Source organism: Rhinolophus sinicus, linkage group LG06, assembly GCF_036562045.2.
Source record: "Rhinolophus sinicus isolate RSC01 linkage group LG06, ASM3656204v1, whole genome shotgun sequence".
Taxonomy (NCBI): Eukaryota; Metazoa; Chordata; class Mammalia; order Chiroptera; family Rhinolophidae; genus Rhinolophus; species Rhinolophus sinicus.
The window spans coordinates 111172268-111191195 of NC_133756.1; the positions used below are offsets into that span (position 1 = coordinate 111172268).

Sequence of the window (18928 nt, forward strand, 5' to 3'; positions counted from 1 at the left end):
GATGGAATATGAGAAAAGTAAGGGCAGATTATGAAAGGCTTTTGTAGGCTGAGCAAAAAAGGTTAAAATCTATCTAAAAGCTAAGGAAAGCCACTTTGTTTAGCACTGTGTAAAAACAGATCATGAAAGAAGAGTTAAATATAGACTTGGTTCTCAGAAAGCTCTGATAAAAATAATGTGTTAAGAGTAAGAATTATAACTGATGGTTACTGGATGAGACGGAGGTCGGGGGCTGGTTGAGACAGGTAAAGGGATTAAGAAATACAAATTGGTAGTTACAAAATAGTCATGGGGATGTAAAGTATAGTATGGGGAATATAGTCAATAATATTATGTATAGTGTCAGATGGGTACTAGGCCTATCAGGGGTATCACTTCATAAATTATTTAAATATCTAACAACTTTTCTGTACACCTGAAACTAATATAAAATAATATTGAATGTCAACTATAATTTTAAAAAATAGTCATGGGTACCTAAAGTACAGTATAGGGAATATAGTCAATAATATTGTAATAACTATGTACAATGTTGGATGGGTAATAGATTTATTGAGGTGATCACTTTGTGGGCTATATAAATGTCTAATATTGTTTTGTACACCTGAAACTAATAAAAAAAAAGAGTAAGAATTATAAACAAGCTGGCCAATAACAGGTATTACGTGATTGTGTGGTACACACTTTTCAACTCCATCATGGGCATCATTTCAAGATCTTTCTAAGACCCCGAATAGCCAAAGCAATCCTAAAAGAAAAAGAACAATGCTGGAGGTATCACACTCCCTGACTTTAGCTTGTACTACAGGACAACAGTAATCAAAACAGCATGGTATTGGCAGAAAAACAGACACACAGACCAATAGAATAGAATTGAGAACCCAGATATAAACCAACATAAATATGGACAGATGATTTTTGACAAATAAGCCCAAAACATACAATGGAGAAAAGACAGACTCTTCAACAAATGGTGCTGGGAAAATTGGAAAGCCACGTGCAAAAGAATGAAACTGGACTGCTATCCATCAGTCACCATGTACCAAAAGTAACTCAACATGGATCGAAGACCTGAAAATGGAGCATAAGACCTGAAATAATAAACTGCATTGAAGAAAACATAGAAGGTACTAAACTTATGGACCTTGGGTTCAAAGAGCATTTTATGAATTTGACTCCAAAGGCAAGGGAAGTAAAAGCTAAAATAAATGAATGGGCCTATATCAAACTTAAAAGCTTCTGCACAGCAAAAGAAACCATCAACAAGATAAAGAGGCAACCAACTGAATGGGAGAAGAGTTTTGCATCCGATGAAGGGCTAATATCCAAAATATACAAGGAACTCATACAACTAAAAAAACAAACAACCCAATTGAAAAATGGGCAGAGAATCTCCAAAGAGGACATACTGATGGCAAATAGACATATGAAAAAAAGCTCAACATCACTAATCATCAAAGAAATGCAAATAAAAACCACAATGAGATTGCAAATAAAATCAGAGAAATGCAAATAAAAACCACATCCCAGTTAGAATGGCTGTAATCAAAAAGACAAATAGTGACAAGTGTTAGAGAGGCCGTGGTGAAAAAGAACCCTCATACACTGTTGGTGGGAACACAGATTGGTGAAGCCGCTATGGAAGGCAGTGTGGAGGTTCTTCAAAAAATTACAAATAGAATTACCATATGAGCCAGCAATCCGTCTCCTAGGTATCTACCAAAAAAATCTGAAAACATTTATCCATAAAGACATGTGTGCTCCATTGTTCATTGCAGCTTTATTTACTGTGGCCAAGACATGAAAACAACCAAAATGTCTTTTGACAGATGAATGGATAAAGAAGTTGTGGTATATATACACAATGGAATACTATTCGGGGGTAAGAAAACATGAAATAGTACCATTTTTGAAAACATGGATGGATCTTGAGAGTATAATGCTAAGCGAAATAAGTCAGACAGAAAAAGTAGAGATGCATATGAATTTACTGATATGTGGTATATAAAACTGAAAACAAAAGAACAAGACAAACAAATGAAGGAATAAAAACTCATAGACATAGACAATCGATAAAGGGTTACCAGAGGGTAAGGGGGAAGAGGGGCTCTAGAAGAGGGTAAATGGGATCTAATATATATGTTATGGAAAGAAAACTGACTCTGGGTGGTGAACACACAATTTGAGATATAGATAATGTATTACAGAATTGTACACGAAATCTATGTAACTTTACTAACAATTGTCACCCCAATAAATTTTAATTAAAAAAAATGATCTTTCTCAGCTCTGTACTCCCTAAAGCCTTCATAGTTATTAGAATTGGCACAAGATGTAAAAAGCATTGCTATCCCTAATCTATAACAGTGTAAAATGGACATAATCTAGTTGAAAGAGCACATTCTTAAGATGAAAGACCCACGTAGAGAATTGCGTCTCTCATTAAGTTTCTTTTTACTCATTTTAAATGCATTCAGTCATGCATCTCACTGTCTCTATTTTGGGGACACCTATCATGTGCACAAGTCTTCAGGGATAACAAAGATGAACCAGAAATAATTGCTGACCTCATGTTCTTGAAGGTTAGGCTAAAAGGTAAAGCAAATACACATATGCTCCAAACACAAGGTAAAAAGTAGAAAGTGCCTAAGACGAGGTATAACCATCTGCTCTGGGACCTTAGAAGAGGGAATGATTGTTTCCAATTGTGAGGATTGGGTTGATTTTGATGTGAGATGAAATGACTTCCCAGCTTACGTGAGGATTACTTCAGGCCCTGGGCAGGCAGAATTCGAATATAAGGAGAGGGAAAGAGTGTGAGCAAAGCTGCAAGGCTCATCAGGCCTACATACATACAGAGCAAAGTGAGTGGTGGAGTGAATTGATTAGGGGGGCCGCTAGGTGAAGACACCAGTGAGAAATGAGGGTTGAAAAGCGTGGTGGAACCTGATCACGTAATGGCATAAATGTTATGCTAAATAAACGTAGACTTGATTCTCTATACAGTAGGGAGCCAATGAAAGATTATTTTGTTCTCCCTTTGCCATTTATTTGGCATATATATATATATATATATACACACTCACACACACATATATAAATGTATATACATATACACACACATATATAAATGTGTATAGATGCGTATATATATATATATGTGTGTGTATATGTATATGTGTATATATATGTGTGTGTGTGTATATATATATATATATTCATTCTCCTGATTTCTCACAAGATGGTATGTTCTGTGATATCAGAGACTTAAGCATTAATGTTATGCACATAGCAAGTATTCAGATTCGTTGGGGGGAAATATAATTTTTATTGAGTACCTTGTATGTGTGAAACAATATGAGATGCTTTTACACATGAAAACATTTTTTGCAATTGTCTAACAATCACAGTTTTATAGTGAGGAAACTAAGACCCAGAGAAATTAAGAAACTATCCCAAGGTCACACACTAATAAGTGAAGTCAACCTTCGAACCCAGGTCTGTGGGCTCCAAAACTTATACTGTTTCCACTATATTACAGTGTCTCATTAATTGATTGAGTCACTCATTTCTTAAACACGTATTTCTCTTTTTTACTTAATTTATTAGCCGGGACATTGGTTAATAACATTATGTAAGTTTCAAGTATACAATTCTAAAATGCATCATCTATATATTGCATTGTATGCTCAACACCCAAAGTCTAGTCTCTTTCCTTCACCATATTATCTGACCCCCTTGTTTATTCATTTGTTGCTTTCTGTTTTATATCTCACATCTGAGTGAAATCATATGGTTCTTTTCCTTTTCTATCTGACTTATTTTGTTTAGCATGATACTCTCAAGATCCATCGCGTTGTCACAAATGGCAGTATTTTATATTTTATCCTTTCTTATGGCCGAGTAGTATTCCATTGTATATATGTACCACATCTTTTTCTAATCATATATCGAAGCACACTTAGGTTGTCTCCACATTTTGGCTACCATGAATAATGTTGCAATAAACATAGGCATATATATAAAAACTATTTTATATTGAGAGAGCTCATTGTTTAAAGAATAAAAGCTCTTTTGTATATATGTATTTGTGTACATGTTTACACAGGCATTGAAAAAGGTATCAGAGAATACACAACAAATAAAGAAATCAGGACAGAGCTCTTTCACTTTTTATTTTATATACTACTATATTATTTAATTTTTCCCAGTTAGTATACATTACATTTGAATTTCACCATTTTCTTCTGAATTATTATTATTTTTTTTTACCAGAATTTATTTTAGGTCGTGAGTGCTAATTGTTCTAAATCTTTACATGTGGAAAAACACAGCAGTTTTACTCTCAGTCTTCCTCAAACTAATGATAATTTGGATATGAATAAAACTGTCAATTCAAAGTAAATTTCACCTCAGTATTTTGAAAACATTTCTTCATTGTTTTCTTGAATAGAATTTTGCTAATTAGATATCCAATGTTAATTTGATTTTTCAGGTTGTCTTTCTACTCTGGTAGTTTTTAGAATTTTCTTTTTATTGCTGATGTTTCACAGTATGTTTCTAGTTGTGCTTCTTTATTTCATTTGTTGTATTATTCTGCTAGAATTTAGTGTACTCTTTTCATCTAAAGTATCACATCATTTCAGTTCTAGAAAATTAAAGAATTGCATCTCCTCTGATTATGGGAAGTCTCCCGAAAATTCCACTAGAACAGTTTTTTACTCGGGGGTCAGGGGAGTCCATGAACTTGGATGAAAAACAATAACATTTTTATTTTTACTAACCTTTGACTGAAATATCATATTTTTCACCATTTAAATGTAGGTAAGAAACTATAGTAGTATTGACAGCATCTGTGACATTATCACCGGTAGAAATTACTGATGTTTTTGTATATATATATATATATATCAAAAAAATGTGTACACATTTTAAGAAAGGAAAAAACTTTATTAAAGTTGTAATACTCAATATATACTGATAACAAAAGATGAATACAAGTCACGTTTGACTTCTGCAATTACAAGAGGTGCTCAAAGTGGTTACCATCAGTACACACACGCACACACACACACACACACAAACACACACACATTTGTTTGTTTATTTATTTATTTATTTATTTATGTATTTATTTATGGATAAATGTTTCCAGAATTTTGGGGTAGATACCCAGAGAGGGATTGCTGGGTCATATAGCAACTCTGTTCTTAATTTTTTGAGGCATCTCCATATTGTTTCCATAGTGGCTGTACCAGTTTACAATCCCACCAGCAGAATATGAGGGTTCCTTTTTCTCCACAACCTTTCCAACACTTGTTATTTCTTGTCTTATTGATAAAAACCATTGTAATTGGTGTAAGGTGGTACTGCTTATGGTTTTGATTTTCATTTCCCCAATAGGTTGAGAAGTTGAGCATCTTTTCGTGTATCTAGTGGCAATTTGTATGTCTTCTTGGGAGAAGTGTCTGTTCATGTCCTCTGCCCATTTTTTAATTGGATTATTTGTTTTTCCTGTTGTTCAGTATGAGTTCTTTGTATTTTTTGGATATTAGCCCCTTATCAGAGATATTGTTTCTAAATATCTGCTCCCATTTGGTTGGTTCCCTTTTTCTTTTGTTGATGGTTTCTCACATATTTTTTTGAATGCTTATGTAAGTGCCTGGCACTATTCTAGGAACTGAGAATACACTCTAGTGATGAACAGGACAGAAGAGTCTCTACCTTCTGGAGCTTACACTATAGTGAGAGTCACAATAAATAAATAAATAAACAAACAAACAAACAAATTAAGTTCAGATTATGTTAAATGATATGAAGAAAATAACAGGTAGATAAATGGGGAGTGGTATAGAGTAGTGGTGAAGAGAGGAGTTTATTGATGGTCAGGGCAGGTTCCTTTGGGATGGTAACATTTCATCTGACTTCTAAAGAATAATAAGGGTGTAAAAATCCTATAGGTAAATATAAAAGCAAACATAAAGCTCCTAAGGCAGAAATAAACTTGACAGTGAACCTCTATTTTTGGAGGACCATAAGGGGGACATGATGACTGAAGCCTAAGGAGGGAGAAGGAGAGTAAAAGAGGAACTCAAAAAGGAAACAGGTATTTGTGACTGAAAATTATTTTGCCCTCTACAAAAGATATAGGATTTAGATATTAATTCAAATCCTTAGGGTTGCAAAGAAAGCAAAGGCACTTCAAGGGGAATGAGGTAGCCTGCCTTTCCCTACTTCCATCTCCCTCTCCCAACATATACCTGTGAGGGGACATGGAGTCCATTTGCTTGCAGAAAATATTTGTTTCCTGGGCCAGGTTTTATGGACAGCACTATGAAATAAAAGTTGTTTGAATATTAATGAACAGATTTTGAGACCAGTGACAACGTGGGCTGAGGGGAGTTTAGACTCCTAATCCAAAGAAATGTTGATCTCAACATAGCTATAATAATTATACATGATTTTTTAATTATTATTTATTTTTGTAAAGGACACGCTCTGCAAATAGCATTGCCTTAAAAATAAAATAAAATTAGAAAGGTCTTTGAAATCTTTACCACTGCCAATGGTCCATGTATATGTCAAACGGAATAAAAATGTTTGTTATAGACTCAGCATAGCTTTAAGAAGTCTTCAACTAATGATTTCCTTGGTGTAAGAATGTGAAGTCATACCAGGCATGGGGGAGCTTGGGCTCTAGTTTTCAAACAGGTATCCTGTGCATGCTTTTAAATTCTCAGTGTAGCTGCCAAAAAACACATCACGATGAAAATCCTTTCACTTCAGGAGTTGATCCTTTATATCAGGTTCTGAGATGGTGAATAATATTATTACTCTGACAAGTACTAACCTGTAATGGACCTACCTTTTCTCTCCCTTCCTCAAGCACTCTGCTGCCCAGCTCCTTAGGTTCTCTTTCAAACTGTTACAAATGGATGAGAATCAAGTGTGGTTTAAAGAAGTTATAATAGAGGCTAACACTTACTGAGCACTTGGTGTATAACAGGCTTATCCACATTTATTCGGCCCTTATAGTTTACCATGTTAAGTGTTTTATGAGAATTATCTTACAGACTGTTCACAATAGCAGTTCTTAAACATTTTGGTCTCAAGATCCCGTTTTACTCAAAATTAATGAAGAACCCTATATTGCTTATATGCATTATATCTATCAATATGTATCATATTAGGAATTAAAACTGAGAACTTAAAAAATGTATTAATGTATAAATAACAATAGTAAAACTATTACATGTTAACACAAGTAACTTTTTATTAGAAATATCTACATTTTTCAAAACAAAAGAAGTTAACAAGAAAACTGTCATTGTTTTACATATTTCAAATCTATCCTATGCCTAGATTAACATACATCTAGTCTCTCTTCATCCTGTGTTTAATTTGTTGTGCATGTTTTAGTCATAGTGAATGAAGACTATGTAGCTCCTTCACAGATATATGAATGGAAAAAGGCAAAATGTTTTCATAGTCTTTTCAGGTAATTGTGGCTATTCTACTCTGATGTCACACTAAAACCTGACAAGTGGTTGTTTTTTAAAGATCGGTTGTACTATGGAATCTGAAACCATATCAACTCACTTTCTATACTACGTTACACTAAAATTCATTTGTCTATCTTACAGTGTAAATGAACCTTTTACTCATGCATGGGTTTGTAATATGTATTGATTAGTTGGAAAATATTGCTTCACTGAGTTATACAGAGTATCCAAATGTTGACATCAAAAATTCTTTTTTTGTCAATATTAACAGCCGTCCCACCGAGAAAGTCTTTAAGGCTTGGGAAACTATTATGCACATGGTGGCAGATGCAAGGTTTCCAAATTCTGATATTGACTTGAAAACTCAAATTTTACAATTTTCAAAAATTACCATCAGTTGTTTTATTGAAGAAACAAGCTCACTCATTAATTTTCAGGTTGCCAAATACTCAAGACTGAATAATTATAGTTTATATGACAGTCATACTGTCAAGTAAAAATGGTATTCAATGAAAACGTGGTTAGTTTATCTTGCAATTCAAATGACTGCACAAATTTTTCTTTTCTTGAGAAAACATTTGCAATATGCAGAAGTGCTTTAGACATACCTCTCATTATTTCATCACACAGAATATTATAACATTATGGACTCAAAGTTCAAGATGTTATGAAATTAATGATTTTACTACTTCATAAAGATATTCTTAAGTGAAACTGACTTTTCTTCATTGTAAATGTATGTTTATACTGAAGAATTCAGTGATTACTAGTAAACTTTGGTGCCGCTGCCTTGATTTGTGTGAAGGAAAAGTTGTACTCAATATTGCTTTTTCACCATCCATGCAAATGTAAACACAGCGAAAAGGGCAACATCTTATTATGAAAATGTTTTTGAGTGCTACTAGTTTATAACTAACCCCAAAGCTATTGTTATTTCCTTTTTTTGTTTTGTTTTGTTTATTTGTTTGTTTGTTTGTTTGCAAAGAAACTGTAGTTCAGAGAACTTAAGAGACTTATTCAGATCACAAGCCAGAACATGGTACAACTAGGATCTAAATACAGCAGGAACAAATCCAGAGATTGCTTTTTTGTTTTCTTAATACATTTGAAGAGAGTGGCACCTTATTGCTGATAGCAAGTTCCCATTTCCAATCCCCCTTGGCCTAGTCAAGATTGGCAGAGGTAGGCATACGGGTTGATGGCTTGTTATGTCAGAGTCACAATTTGTTATTCCCAAGTTACTGTTTCAAAGGAGAGTTATTTTTAAGGGATATAAGTTTATGGTTGTAGCAAGTGAGCACCTACAGTACTGACAAGAAATAGTAGAAGGAAATAATAAGTGTACTTTGCCAGAATTTTTTTAAAAGTCTAGGAATCCTCCTTAAAAAACAAAAATCCTCATGGTTCAGTAAAGAGTGAAAATAATAAGATTGTTTTGTTCAACAGTTTGTGGTTTTCAAAGGTTTGGAGGAGAAAGAAGAAGACGATCTAAATTGCTGATTTGAGAGAAATGGGAAAATTACACTTTTGAAACACAATGAATCAAAAGAAATGATCTATGAAGTGATCATTCTCAGATGTTGGCATTTTGCAATATCCTGGACAATAAGAAATGAGGAAATTAGTTAGGACACAGGCAGTGAGAATAGAAATAAAGAGATAAAAGCAAGAGGTACCCAAGAGATAGAATCAACAGAACTTGGCAAATGATGGATGAGAGGACCCAGGGAGAAGAAGAGCCAAAGATAAATTTGAAATATTATGCCATGCCCACACTGTTCCTGTGTATGTAGCATATTTCCCCAAGTAGACAATAAGATCCTTGACAAAAATGACTATGTTTTTTTTCATTTTTATTTTCTTTTGTTCACAGAATTTGACATAATTTTAAGTAACAGTAAGTACTCAAATAAATACAGAGTTAATTAGGTGATTCAACCTCTCTGGCATTAAAACCAAATAACCTCTCATAGCCTCCTTCATCTACCCTTCCTTGTTAGTTCATTCATACAAATTATTTCAAGTATTATTCAGTTTAGTTTAATCCAGCAAATATTCACTGAGCATTTGCTGTTATCAGGAATCAGACTGAGAGCTAGAAATACAGTTGCAAATATAGTGTGGCCCCTGCCCTCCAGATGCTAAGAATCTAGAGGAAGAGAGACACATATACAAATAACTTTATGGTCTTAGTCACGTTATGAATGTAGTCATGTGGAATCGTGGAGGAAAGAGCAGTCACATCTGCCTGAAGCAGCTGGAGAGAATATTACAGATAACATTTGAGATAAATTTGATGTTTGAATAGGAATTTGACAAAAGAAGAGAAGAAGCGTTCCAGGCAGAAGAACCAGTTCTGTTCAGTTCATTCAAGAGTTTATTCAATTCTTTTCATGTGTAAGTGCTACATGATTCTGGCTTAGAAAGTGAGTAACTCAGTTTTAATGTTTTGGATTGATGCTCACAGTAGAATAAGGGAGATAAGCACATAAACAAGTACCATATAATGTGCTTGTGCAATAATAAACCGGTGAACAGGGCAGCGAGTAATATAGAGAAAAGTGAAGGGGAAAGTGAGCACCTATTCTGGGTCAGGAACTATCCTTTACGTGCTGCCCATGGGTATACAAGGCCACACAAAAGAAAATACAAGTTAGTTGAATAGTGAGCAGTTTACAAAATGCGACCCTCAGATCGTATCTCTGGCTTGCAAATGTATTTCCTTTAGTCCTCACAATGTTGATCTGTGTGGCAGCCATAGAATGTACCTCACGAACTGCCAACTGCCAACAGGGGGCATAATTGACTAAGAGCATATATAATTTTCCAACATTTAAAAATTGATATTTTTAAAATCAAATTTAATAAAAAATTGATTCCTAGTTTCCCTCAGGGGGAAAAGAAAACAATCTCCCCAAATTAGGCTCCCATTCTAGAGTGTCCACTATTCATAAGAGCTGAGTAGCATCTCTTCCCTTTAGATGAGATATATGCTCCATCTCCACTTCTCTCTATTTTATTACCACCATGAAGACTAGTTTCCATTTAACCACACTCATGTTCTCCTGGGCACACATCATCCTCCTATATATAATATCGTGTCTGCCTTCATAGCATTTGAGTTTGAGAACCATTATTTTGAGCACGTTCCACCATGAAGATAAAATGAGTCAGGCCTGGAAGCCGGAAGAACAATGGGGAAAACTAGTGAAGTTCTAAGCTGTAAAGAAGAGCTGGATGGATTTGAGGGATATTTTGTGGGTAGAGTCAACAAGGTATGATGTTTAATAAAATGTAAACACCAACGGGCAGGCAAGAGTCAAGGATGTCAGGTTTCTTGATGTGGAAACTGACTGGTTCTTGCACTTCCCCATTTCTTATATGCTAAACTATTCTAAACAGATATCTATTGGAATCCTTCATATACCAGGAAGTTTTCAGAGAATACGAGCAGAGAAGTCCTTGTAAATAGAAGACTTAATGGAGTTATGAGAGAGAGACTCCATTGTTACCAACTTACATTGGAAAAATGACTAAGAAGTTGAGACTATGTTGGGAGCCGTTGACAAGTATATATTAACTTCTAATGACATTTCAGTTAAATACCATTTCAGGGGAAATTGTATAGTTGGAGTGTCACTGACAACATTCTGAATCAGATCTTAAGAATTCATAGCTGAAATATTATATTTGATCCCAAATTGTTCTCCTTGCTTTTTGACTCAATCCACCCGTTCTAGTCTCAATTCAGCCTGCACACTGTCCTTGAATTAATCATGATAAAACATCACATTTATCAAGTCATTCCTTATTAAGAAAAGCTAGTTTCTCCAGGGAAGACATACTCGTAAGTCTGGCATTCATAAAATGTTCACATGTACCCTCAAAGAGTTGTTGTGGGGATTAAAGGAAATAACTGCCTGGCATGTATTCCTGATATTTCTGCAATTACCCAACTATTTTCTTGCCAGTATCTTAACTATTCTTAAGGAGGGATTTGTAAGGTCTAGCACAGTGCCTGGCATGTAGGAAGCACTCAATGAGTGTTTACTATTATCACTATTCTTTCTCAAGACCTCAGTCAGTTTTCTGCCACTCTACTGACATCAACAGAGCTCTCAAACTTAAAAGAATCTAAACTGAATTCCTGACGTACTTCTCCCAAACTGGGTTCCTTACCCCCATCCTAGTCCTCTCACATATGGCAGCCCTCTTCAGCTATGCATCATCGTTGATGTTTCTTTCCTTCACACACTTTAACCATTTGTAGGTTCTGTCAATTCTACCTCCAAATCATGTCTCAACTTTTGCCATCCCCACTGCCACCAAGCCGACCAGCTGCCATCAATTTCTGACCTGGACTGCTACAACTGGTGTCCCTGTTCCCCGCTTTGGCTCTCTCCAATAAGTTTTAAACAGCAACAAGTGTAATCTTAAATATAATCAGATCATTTTACTTCCCTGCTTGAAATCTTCATGACGCCAAAACTTTACAGTTTGTTACTTGCCTCCAGTGTCTGAACCCTGGTGATCTCTCTAACCTCATTTATCCCCTCCTTTCCTTGTCCCTCGGTAGCTATTCTGCTCTCATTTTAGTTCTTGAACAAGTCAAGTCCTTTCTTCTTTTAAGGGCTTGGCACAACTTGTTCCTCTACCTGGAACTCCCTTAACTGCAACACTGCCTTACATCCTACCCCCGTTTCATCACTACTCTATGTCTTTCCTCAATTTCACTGAACATTTTGGCCATTTTTTCTTCTTCTCCATCTTTTTTGTCTCTTTGTATCTTCCAAGGAAACACCAGTGTTAACTACATAGTATTATGACTTGATCACCACTTTAATACAGCCACATGACTTTTATTACACTCACCTGACTACCAGCGAATGCTTCTTCATCTCTGAAATTCTGAACCCTGAAATCCCACAGTCTCTACTGCCTGCTGTCCCCTCTTTCACCCCGTTTCCCATAAATCTATACTTTGACCTTGTTATCGTCTCAGTCTTTCTGCCTACTTCTATTCTTCCACTCTATGAGCATCCTCCTTGCTTCTCTTTCTTTCCTATTTTTCTGATTTATATTATTAAGTCTGTTGAAAATCAGCCTCATTTGGTTTTTTAACCTCAGCCCTAGAGCAACCAAACCTTCCCCTTTCAAGATTACTAAGCCCTGTGGGAGAAAAATCCCATAATCACGTGGATGGTGTCTCACCCTTACTGATCCCAACATGTTTCTCTTCCTCACTCAACCCTTTACTGCTTTTCTTAAGTCTCCACATTTATTTTAGACTTTTCCTTCTGATGTCCTGACATCTAAATGTATAAAGCAAATACGTGTTATCAGTCAAGAACTCCCTCAGCTTTTTTCTCTACCTTTAAATGACCCTATAACTTCTCCCACCTTGAAACAACACTTTATCTATAGGAACTTGGTCATTCATATCTCACATAGAAGAGTATTACTCGATTTACCCAAGGCTGAGGTACGCTCTTCAAAAACAATTTTTTTATTTTTTATTTTGTTAGACCAGTTTTACAAGAATAATACATGTGTATGTGTTTATAGTAAGATATAGCTATAAGGAAAAATTAAAGATGACAAAAGTATTAGGTTGGTGCAAAAGTAATTGCAATTTTTTGCAGTTATTTTTAACCTTTTAAACTGCAATTTCTTTTGCACCAACCTAATAAAAAGATCTGTAATTCTGCTATCCATTGAGAATCACTAATAACATATTGGTGGATGCATACTTCCATTTTTTTCTATGCATATATATTATGAAGTAATCAAAATTTAAACCCTCTATTGTATTCTACTTTGTTTACCTAAAGATGTATTGTAAAGATCTTTTCATCTCATATTACCATTGTATTCCTTGAAGCGGCTATAGCTACCACATATATTTAACCAGTACCTATCGTAGGACTCAAAGAATCTGAACTCTAGGCACTATTCTCACTCCTTTTTCTTCAGGATTTTGCTTCCCATTCACTCTCCATCTCTTCTGTACCTTCAATCTTCCTTTCCAAATGCTTCTTCCCTTTAGCCTGTAGACATGCTTGAATGCCATCCCCACCATCCTCTAAAATCTTTCCCCTACTCTGCCTCCTTCTCATCAGACACTATCACGTATCTCCCCTAAGAATAAAAGTCTTTTATGAAAGCAGTAATCTACCTTTACTATATCACCCTTTACTTCTTCTGAGTTATTTGGCACACTGTAATCTGGCATTCTATTTCCACATGTTTGTAGAAACTGATTCCTCTCCACAATCCTCCATCCCCGTTGAACACTTTCCTATGAATTACTAATCCTACAGTCCTACTAAACCTACAGTTACCAATCCCTGAATGCAGATCTCCTGATGGCTCCTCTATTCAGCAGCTTCCAGAAAAATATAACTTAATATAACAAACGATGGGACATTCTAAATGCAATTCCTAAAAGTTATAATTAAATAAAAACAGTCATCTTTTATTTCTAGACTGAGAACTGTTTCCAGTTGTAAGCTGTTTTTTGTTTTGGTTTGTTTTGTTTTTAATATTAGAAACATAATACTGCAACAATGCTTTGGACACAAATCTTTGCCCACATCTCTGATTATTTCTTTAGGATAAATTTTTAGAAATGACACATTGAACAATATTTTAAATGAGTGACTTAACTTCCAAAAATCAAAGAAATTATTTGTCAACAGAACGGTCTACAAATAATGCATATGATTATAATGTATCTTTATTTTCCTCTTCTTTTTTATAACCTCATTTTGGGGACAATTTTCATTTGGAGAACAACATTTTAATGAAAGGGGAACTTTGCTGAGGATGTTGTATATATATTTGCAAGCATCAATTGAATGGCAAAGTGTCTTTCCTTTCTGCTGATTCTTTTTCTGAGAGAAGTGGAGTGTGGTGCATAAAAAAGGAAGTACCATTTGGCTAGGCAATGGACTTGTGTTCTTGGGTGAGAGTCAGCAAATGTGGAGGACTGGGCACTAGGAGAAAGAATGGTCCATGCCAGCTACATTCATCAGTCATGGAACCTGCCCAGCACCAAGGGAACAGCAGCCCGCCCAGAGCTGAGCACGGGGCTGGCCTCACCAGCATGGTAACTCGCATGTTCCATCAACTACGTCAAGTGTCAACACTTGGTTAATTAGTCACAATTTTCAGGATGTAAGGGTGTCAGCCAGGGGTCTGCCTGTTCACATCCAGAGACTGCTGCTCAGAGAAGAGAAGTTCAGGGGTCTGCCCCTGCAGCTGGCTGGCTCTGGGATGACTGTCAGGGGACTGGAGTGATTCAGTCATGGGGAACAGCAGGCAATAATTTCACTGCAGCTTTTTATCTGTCCTTCTCTCCACTGAATGCTGCTGGCTGGTAGCGAAGTCCTGAAAGGGAAGGCTGGGAGAGAATAATAGGGTGTTTGGGAAAGCACTTTAAATAATTTCCTTGGCTGAATTCAGATGAACCTTTTCTAAAGAACCACGGTGACTGGCCAGGCCCAGCTGACAAGCTTGTTATAATTGAAACACAAAAGCTTTTGGAAATCCTTGGGCCCGGAAACACAGGTCCAGTTATACTCTATCTCTACCTACCCTTTTTCATTGTGGACTCCTTGATCCATTTATTCTCCTCTTCAGAGTGGATTTGAGGATAGGGGAATGTGTATTAGTATTAGTGACCATATTAGCGACCATATGTGTATTAGCGACCATATTTTCCAACAATTCTAAAAATAGTGGTTAAATGTTGCTACATTGTCATCAAAGCCATTATTTCAAAGATCTATTGATTCACAGAATAAGTTTTAAAACTGCAACAGGAATCTATTTCCCCATATAAAGGTTTCTAAAGCATTCCTTTTTCTCTGTTGGCCAAAGCAGGTTTCCTACAAACCTAGTCAGAGAACTAAAAGAATCCTTTAAAGTCATCCAGTTTAACCTCTCAATAGATGTCCAGTATGTCCAGTGACTAGCCAGCTGCCCATTTAGCGAAGGGCCTTCCCTCCCCAAACAGCCTGTCTCATCATTCATCTTTCACCTAAGCCACAATTTGAATACTCAGGCTTTCCATTTTATTCTTATAGCCACACAGAACAAAATAGCTTTTACCTCTATGTTCAATCCCTTAACACATGTGGACTTTTATTGTGTCCTTTCTGAGTCTTCCCTTTACAGCTTGATTATTGTCAGGAAGTTTGCTTGTCCATTCATTCATTCATCAAATATTTTTTGAACAATACTATGTGCCAAACTAGGCACCCAAGAAAAAAAATGAACATAGTTCCTGCCTTCTGCAGGTTCAGTTTGAAGGAAAGATAGACTCATAAACATGTAACTTCAAAATAACACAGTGCATGACGTAGCTAAGAGTATATATCTACAAAAACTCAAAAGAGGAGTGACTTACTCAGAAAAGAGGAGTTGGAGTTATCATTTAATACTTCCTGGAACAGATGCCATCTGAGCCCCATCTTAGAAAATGGGAAGAAATGGACCAGTTAAGGGGAAGATGGGAAGTTTCTGGTAGAGAAAATAGCATCAATAAAGGCCAAGAGACAAGTTAGAGTATGGATTATGCAGGAAAGAGCCAGTGGTTCAGTTCAGTGTTCCTGGGAGTGAAACTACAAAACTGGAAATAAAGAAAATAAATTAAGTGCTAGATCATGAATATCTCCGTCAAATGACAAAGTGTTAAGTGCTCTCTCCAAAAATGTTGACATTCTTAGGAGAAAGCATGTGAGTATCTCCCAGTCTCTGCTTTCCTCCTTCCGCATTAATCAAGAAATTATTATCCCTGAAGTGCAAACTCTAGTAAGATCAATATACTCCGGTTGATGTACTTGGAGCTAAACCTAAATTACACTGAAGATACTCATCTCCCCATCCCTTCCTCCCCAAATCCCTAGATCTTAGAGAAACAGCCGGATAAGTCACCTAAATGCTGTCATGGTGGCTATCCACATGACAATATAATTGAGATTATAAAATGAAAATGTACTAATCACCAGACACAAGACTCCCATTGCCTTTTCTGTTCTGTCTTGGATTCTGTGAAGGCAGAAATCGTCCGGTCTTAATCCCTGTAGCTTTAGCTTTAAGACAGTCACATAGAAGATACTCATCCAATACCGATGCTGTCATTAGGTGGCAATAGGTACTTAAAACCAAAAACGGATTTATATATACACTACTCTGAAGAACCTCATGCTAGAGACTCATCTAATTCTCCTTGCTTTCTTCATTCCAGCCTGATTGTCTGTTTCTTGGACGTGGCAAACCCTTTCTCACCTCAGAGATTTCACATAAATTCTGTCCTCTGCTTGGAACATTCTCTCCTCTCCAACTCTCATCCTGATCCCCTTAAAAGTAACTAACTGCTATCCACCTTCAGGAAAAGTCCCCGTGTTTGGTTCTCCTGTTAGCTATTCCTGCAGTCTGTCCTTCTTCCTACGCCTTAGAAATTGACGTAGTCACTGCCGTAGCTCCGGGGCTTAGTCTAGAGCTGTTACAGAGCTGCTGTTTAATAAATATTAAATTCATGATTACATGACTGCTACTAAGCAATATCTCTGATCTATGAATGTTGGAAATTTTCAAAGAACAAACAATTCGAGAGATGTTAGAAGTATAAAGATACGGGCTTTTGTTGCTGTGGTTGAATTATTAATTTAAACCTTTCAACTTAAATGTACAATTGTGAAAAGAACCCTCTGGAATTTAGAGTTTTATTACTTCAATCCATAAAAATTGTTAAACGTTACCTTGACATTTGCGGTATTGTAACTGTCAAGTTATAACTGACCTTATTTTGACATTGAACTTTTTTTGACTAATTGAGTGCCCTAATTTTTTTTTTTCTGCATTAACTACTAAGTTCTTACTCATCATCTTTTTTTACCCAAGAGCAGAACTTAATCAAGTGATCATAAATTTAGTAAGCTATATTTGCCTTAAGAGTATATAGACAAATTAAAGGTGTGACAGGGGACTGTTTAAATAGAGGATGATATATGACCTTGAGGAAATATTAGTCATTTAAAATGGGTAGTTATCAAGACTAGCTCGCTATATGGAAACAACTTAAACTATAATGCAAATTAGAAAAGAAAATCAGAACATAACATGGAAATATAATGTAGCTGTGGAGATGGAGATTAAGAGAACATGTAAATAAGGAATATGTTAAACAAGATGGTTTGTGAATTTTGGGGAGACTTAATTGTCTTACAAATTTCAAAAAGTTAGATGTACATTAGATGTCAATTACTGTTATCTGCAGGAATAAGTATGAAAGCTTTATTAGAATATAAACTATTAAAAGTTACATGCTGCAGCAGTAATGCATTTGTTTTCTATATGCACTGCAAATTAAAACCTATTTATTACAGGAACGCATCTTAGATTTATTATGACTCTAGAAGGGACTCTCACATCTGAGGTCAAATTTCCTGGTTACATAGGAACACATTTATGTGATGAATAAACAGTATTTAAACAACCATGTTGAAAATAAAAAGAAAACACCCAAATTTCATTACACTACCCAAATCAAATATTTTATGTAACTTGCTTCCTTCCATTTTTTTTGTATATTTTTTTTTATAATTGACACTAATGATTTTTTGTACTTCTTCATATTATACAATTTCTAAGCTTTTATTTCCTCCTTTGTAATGATCATTTTAATTGCTCTATAAGGGTAGCATTTCTTAAAAGCAAAAATATAAGGCCCTTTGAATAAGCAAACATTTAAGGCCTCTTGAATTCTTGCAATGCAGGGACAAGCTTGAGTGTTTTTCCTGACCTTCCTTTGCCTGCTGACAGTGCACTTTATAGCTTTGCATACAGACTGTTATCACCTGATTTCCATTTGAGTAGTAAGATGATAACGCAAGGGGAACTAGGCTTAGGTGACAGACACATCATTTAATGTCTATTTATTGTTTCTACAGGGGAATTCTGGACTGGGTTTCAGTATTGCTGGAGGGACAGATAATCCCCATATTGGAGATGATCCTGGCATATTTATTACGAAGATTATACCAGGAGGTGCTGCAGCGGAGGATGGCAGACTCAGGTAACGATCTGAAATGGTAGAATTATTTGTAAAGTAAATCTGCCACATCCATGAGACACATTTGTACCTTTGGAGAATAATACTTCTACAAACATTCTGCACTTGAAAGAAAAGCCTGTCAAAGCAAGGTTTCTGTAATGACTGCAGATCGCTTATTATTTATTCAGTTTCAAACAGTATTTGTGTTTGTTGTCAGTTACAACATTCAACCATGGGCCAGGGACTGTGAGGAGGGGATGCAGATATATCGTTTGTTCCATTGGGCCTTCAGTCTGATTAGAAAGAAGAATCCTATGAGCTGATGAGCAAAGAATAAAATATATAGGAAATAATATATTTTAAATAA

General features: G+C 35.7%; 1 protein-coding gene across 18 annotated transcripts in view; it reads left to right on the forward strand.

Annotated features, from left to right (window-relative positions):
- DLG2 (discs large MAGUK scaffold protein 2) overlaps positions 1-18928 on the forward strand; it is a 1902684-nt gene that overhangs the window by 1318602 nt on the left and 565154 nt on the right. For all 18 annotated transcript variants that reach the window (XM_074335659.1, XM_074335660.1, XM_074335661.1 and 15 more), the window contains one exon: positions 18458-18582. In XM_074335659.1, the coding sequence (XP_074191760.1) occupies positions 18458-18582 (125 nt within the window). The remainder of the gene's footprint in view (positions 1-18457; positions 18583-18928) is intronic.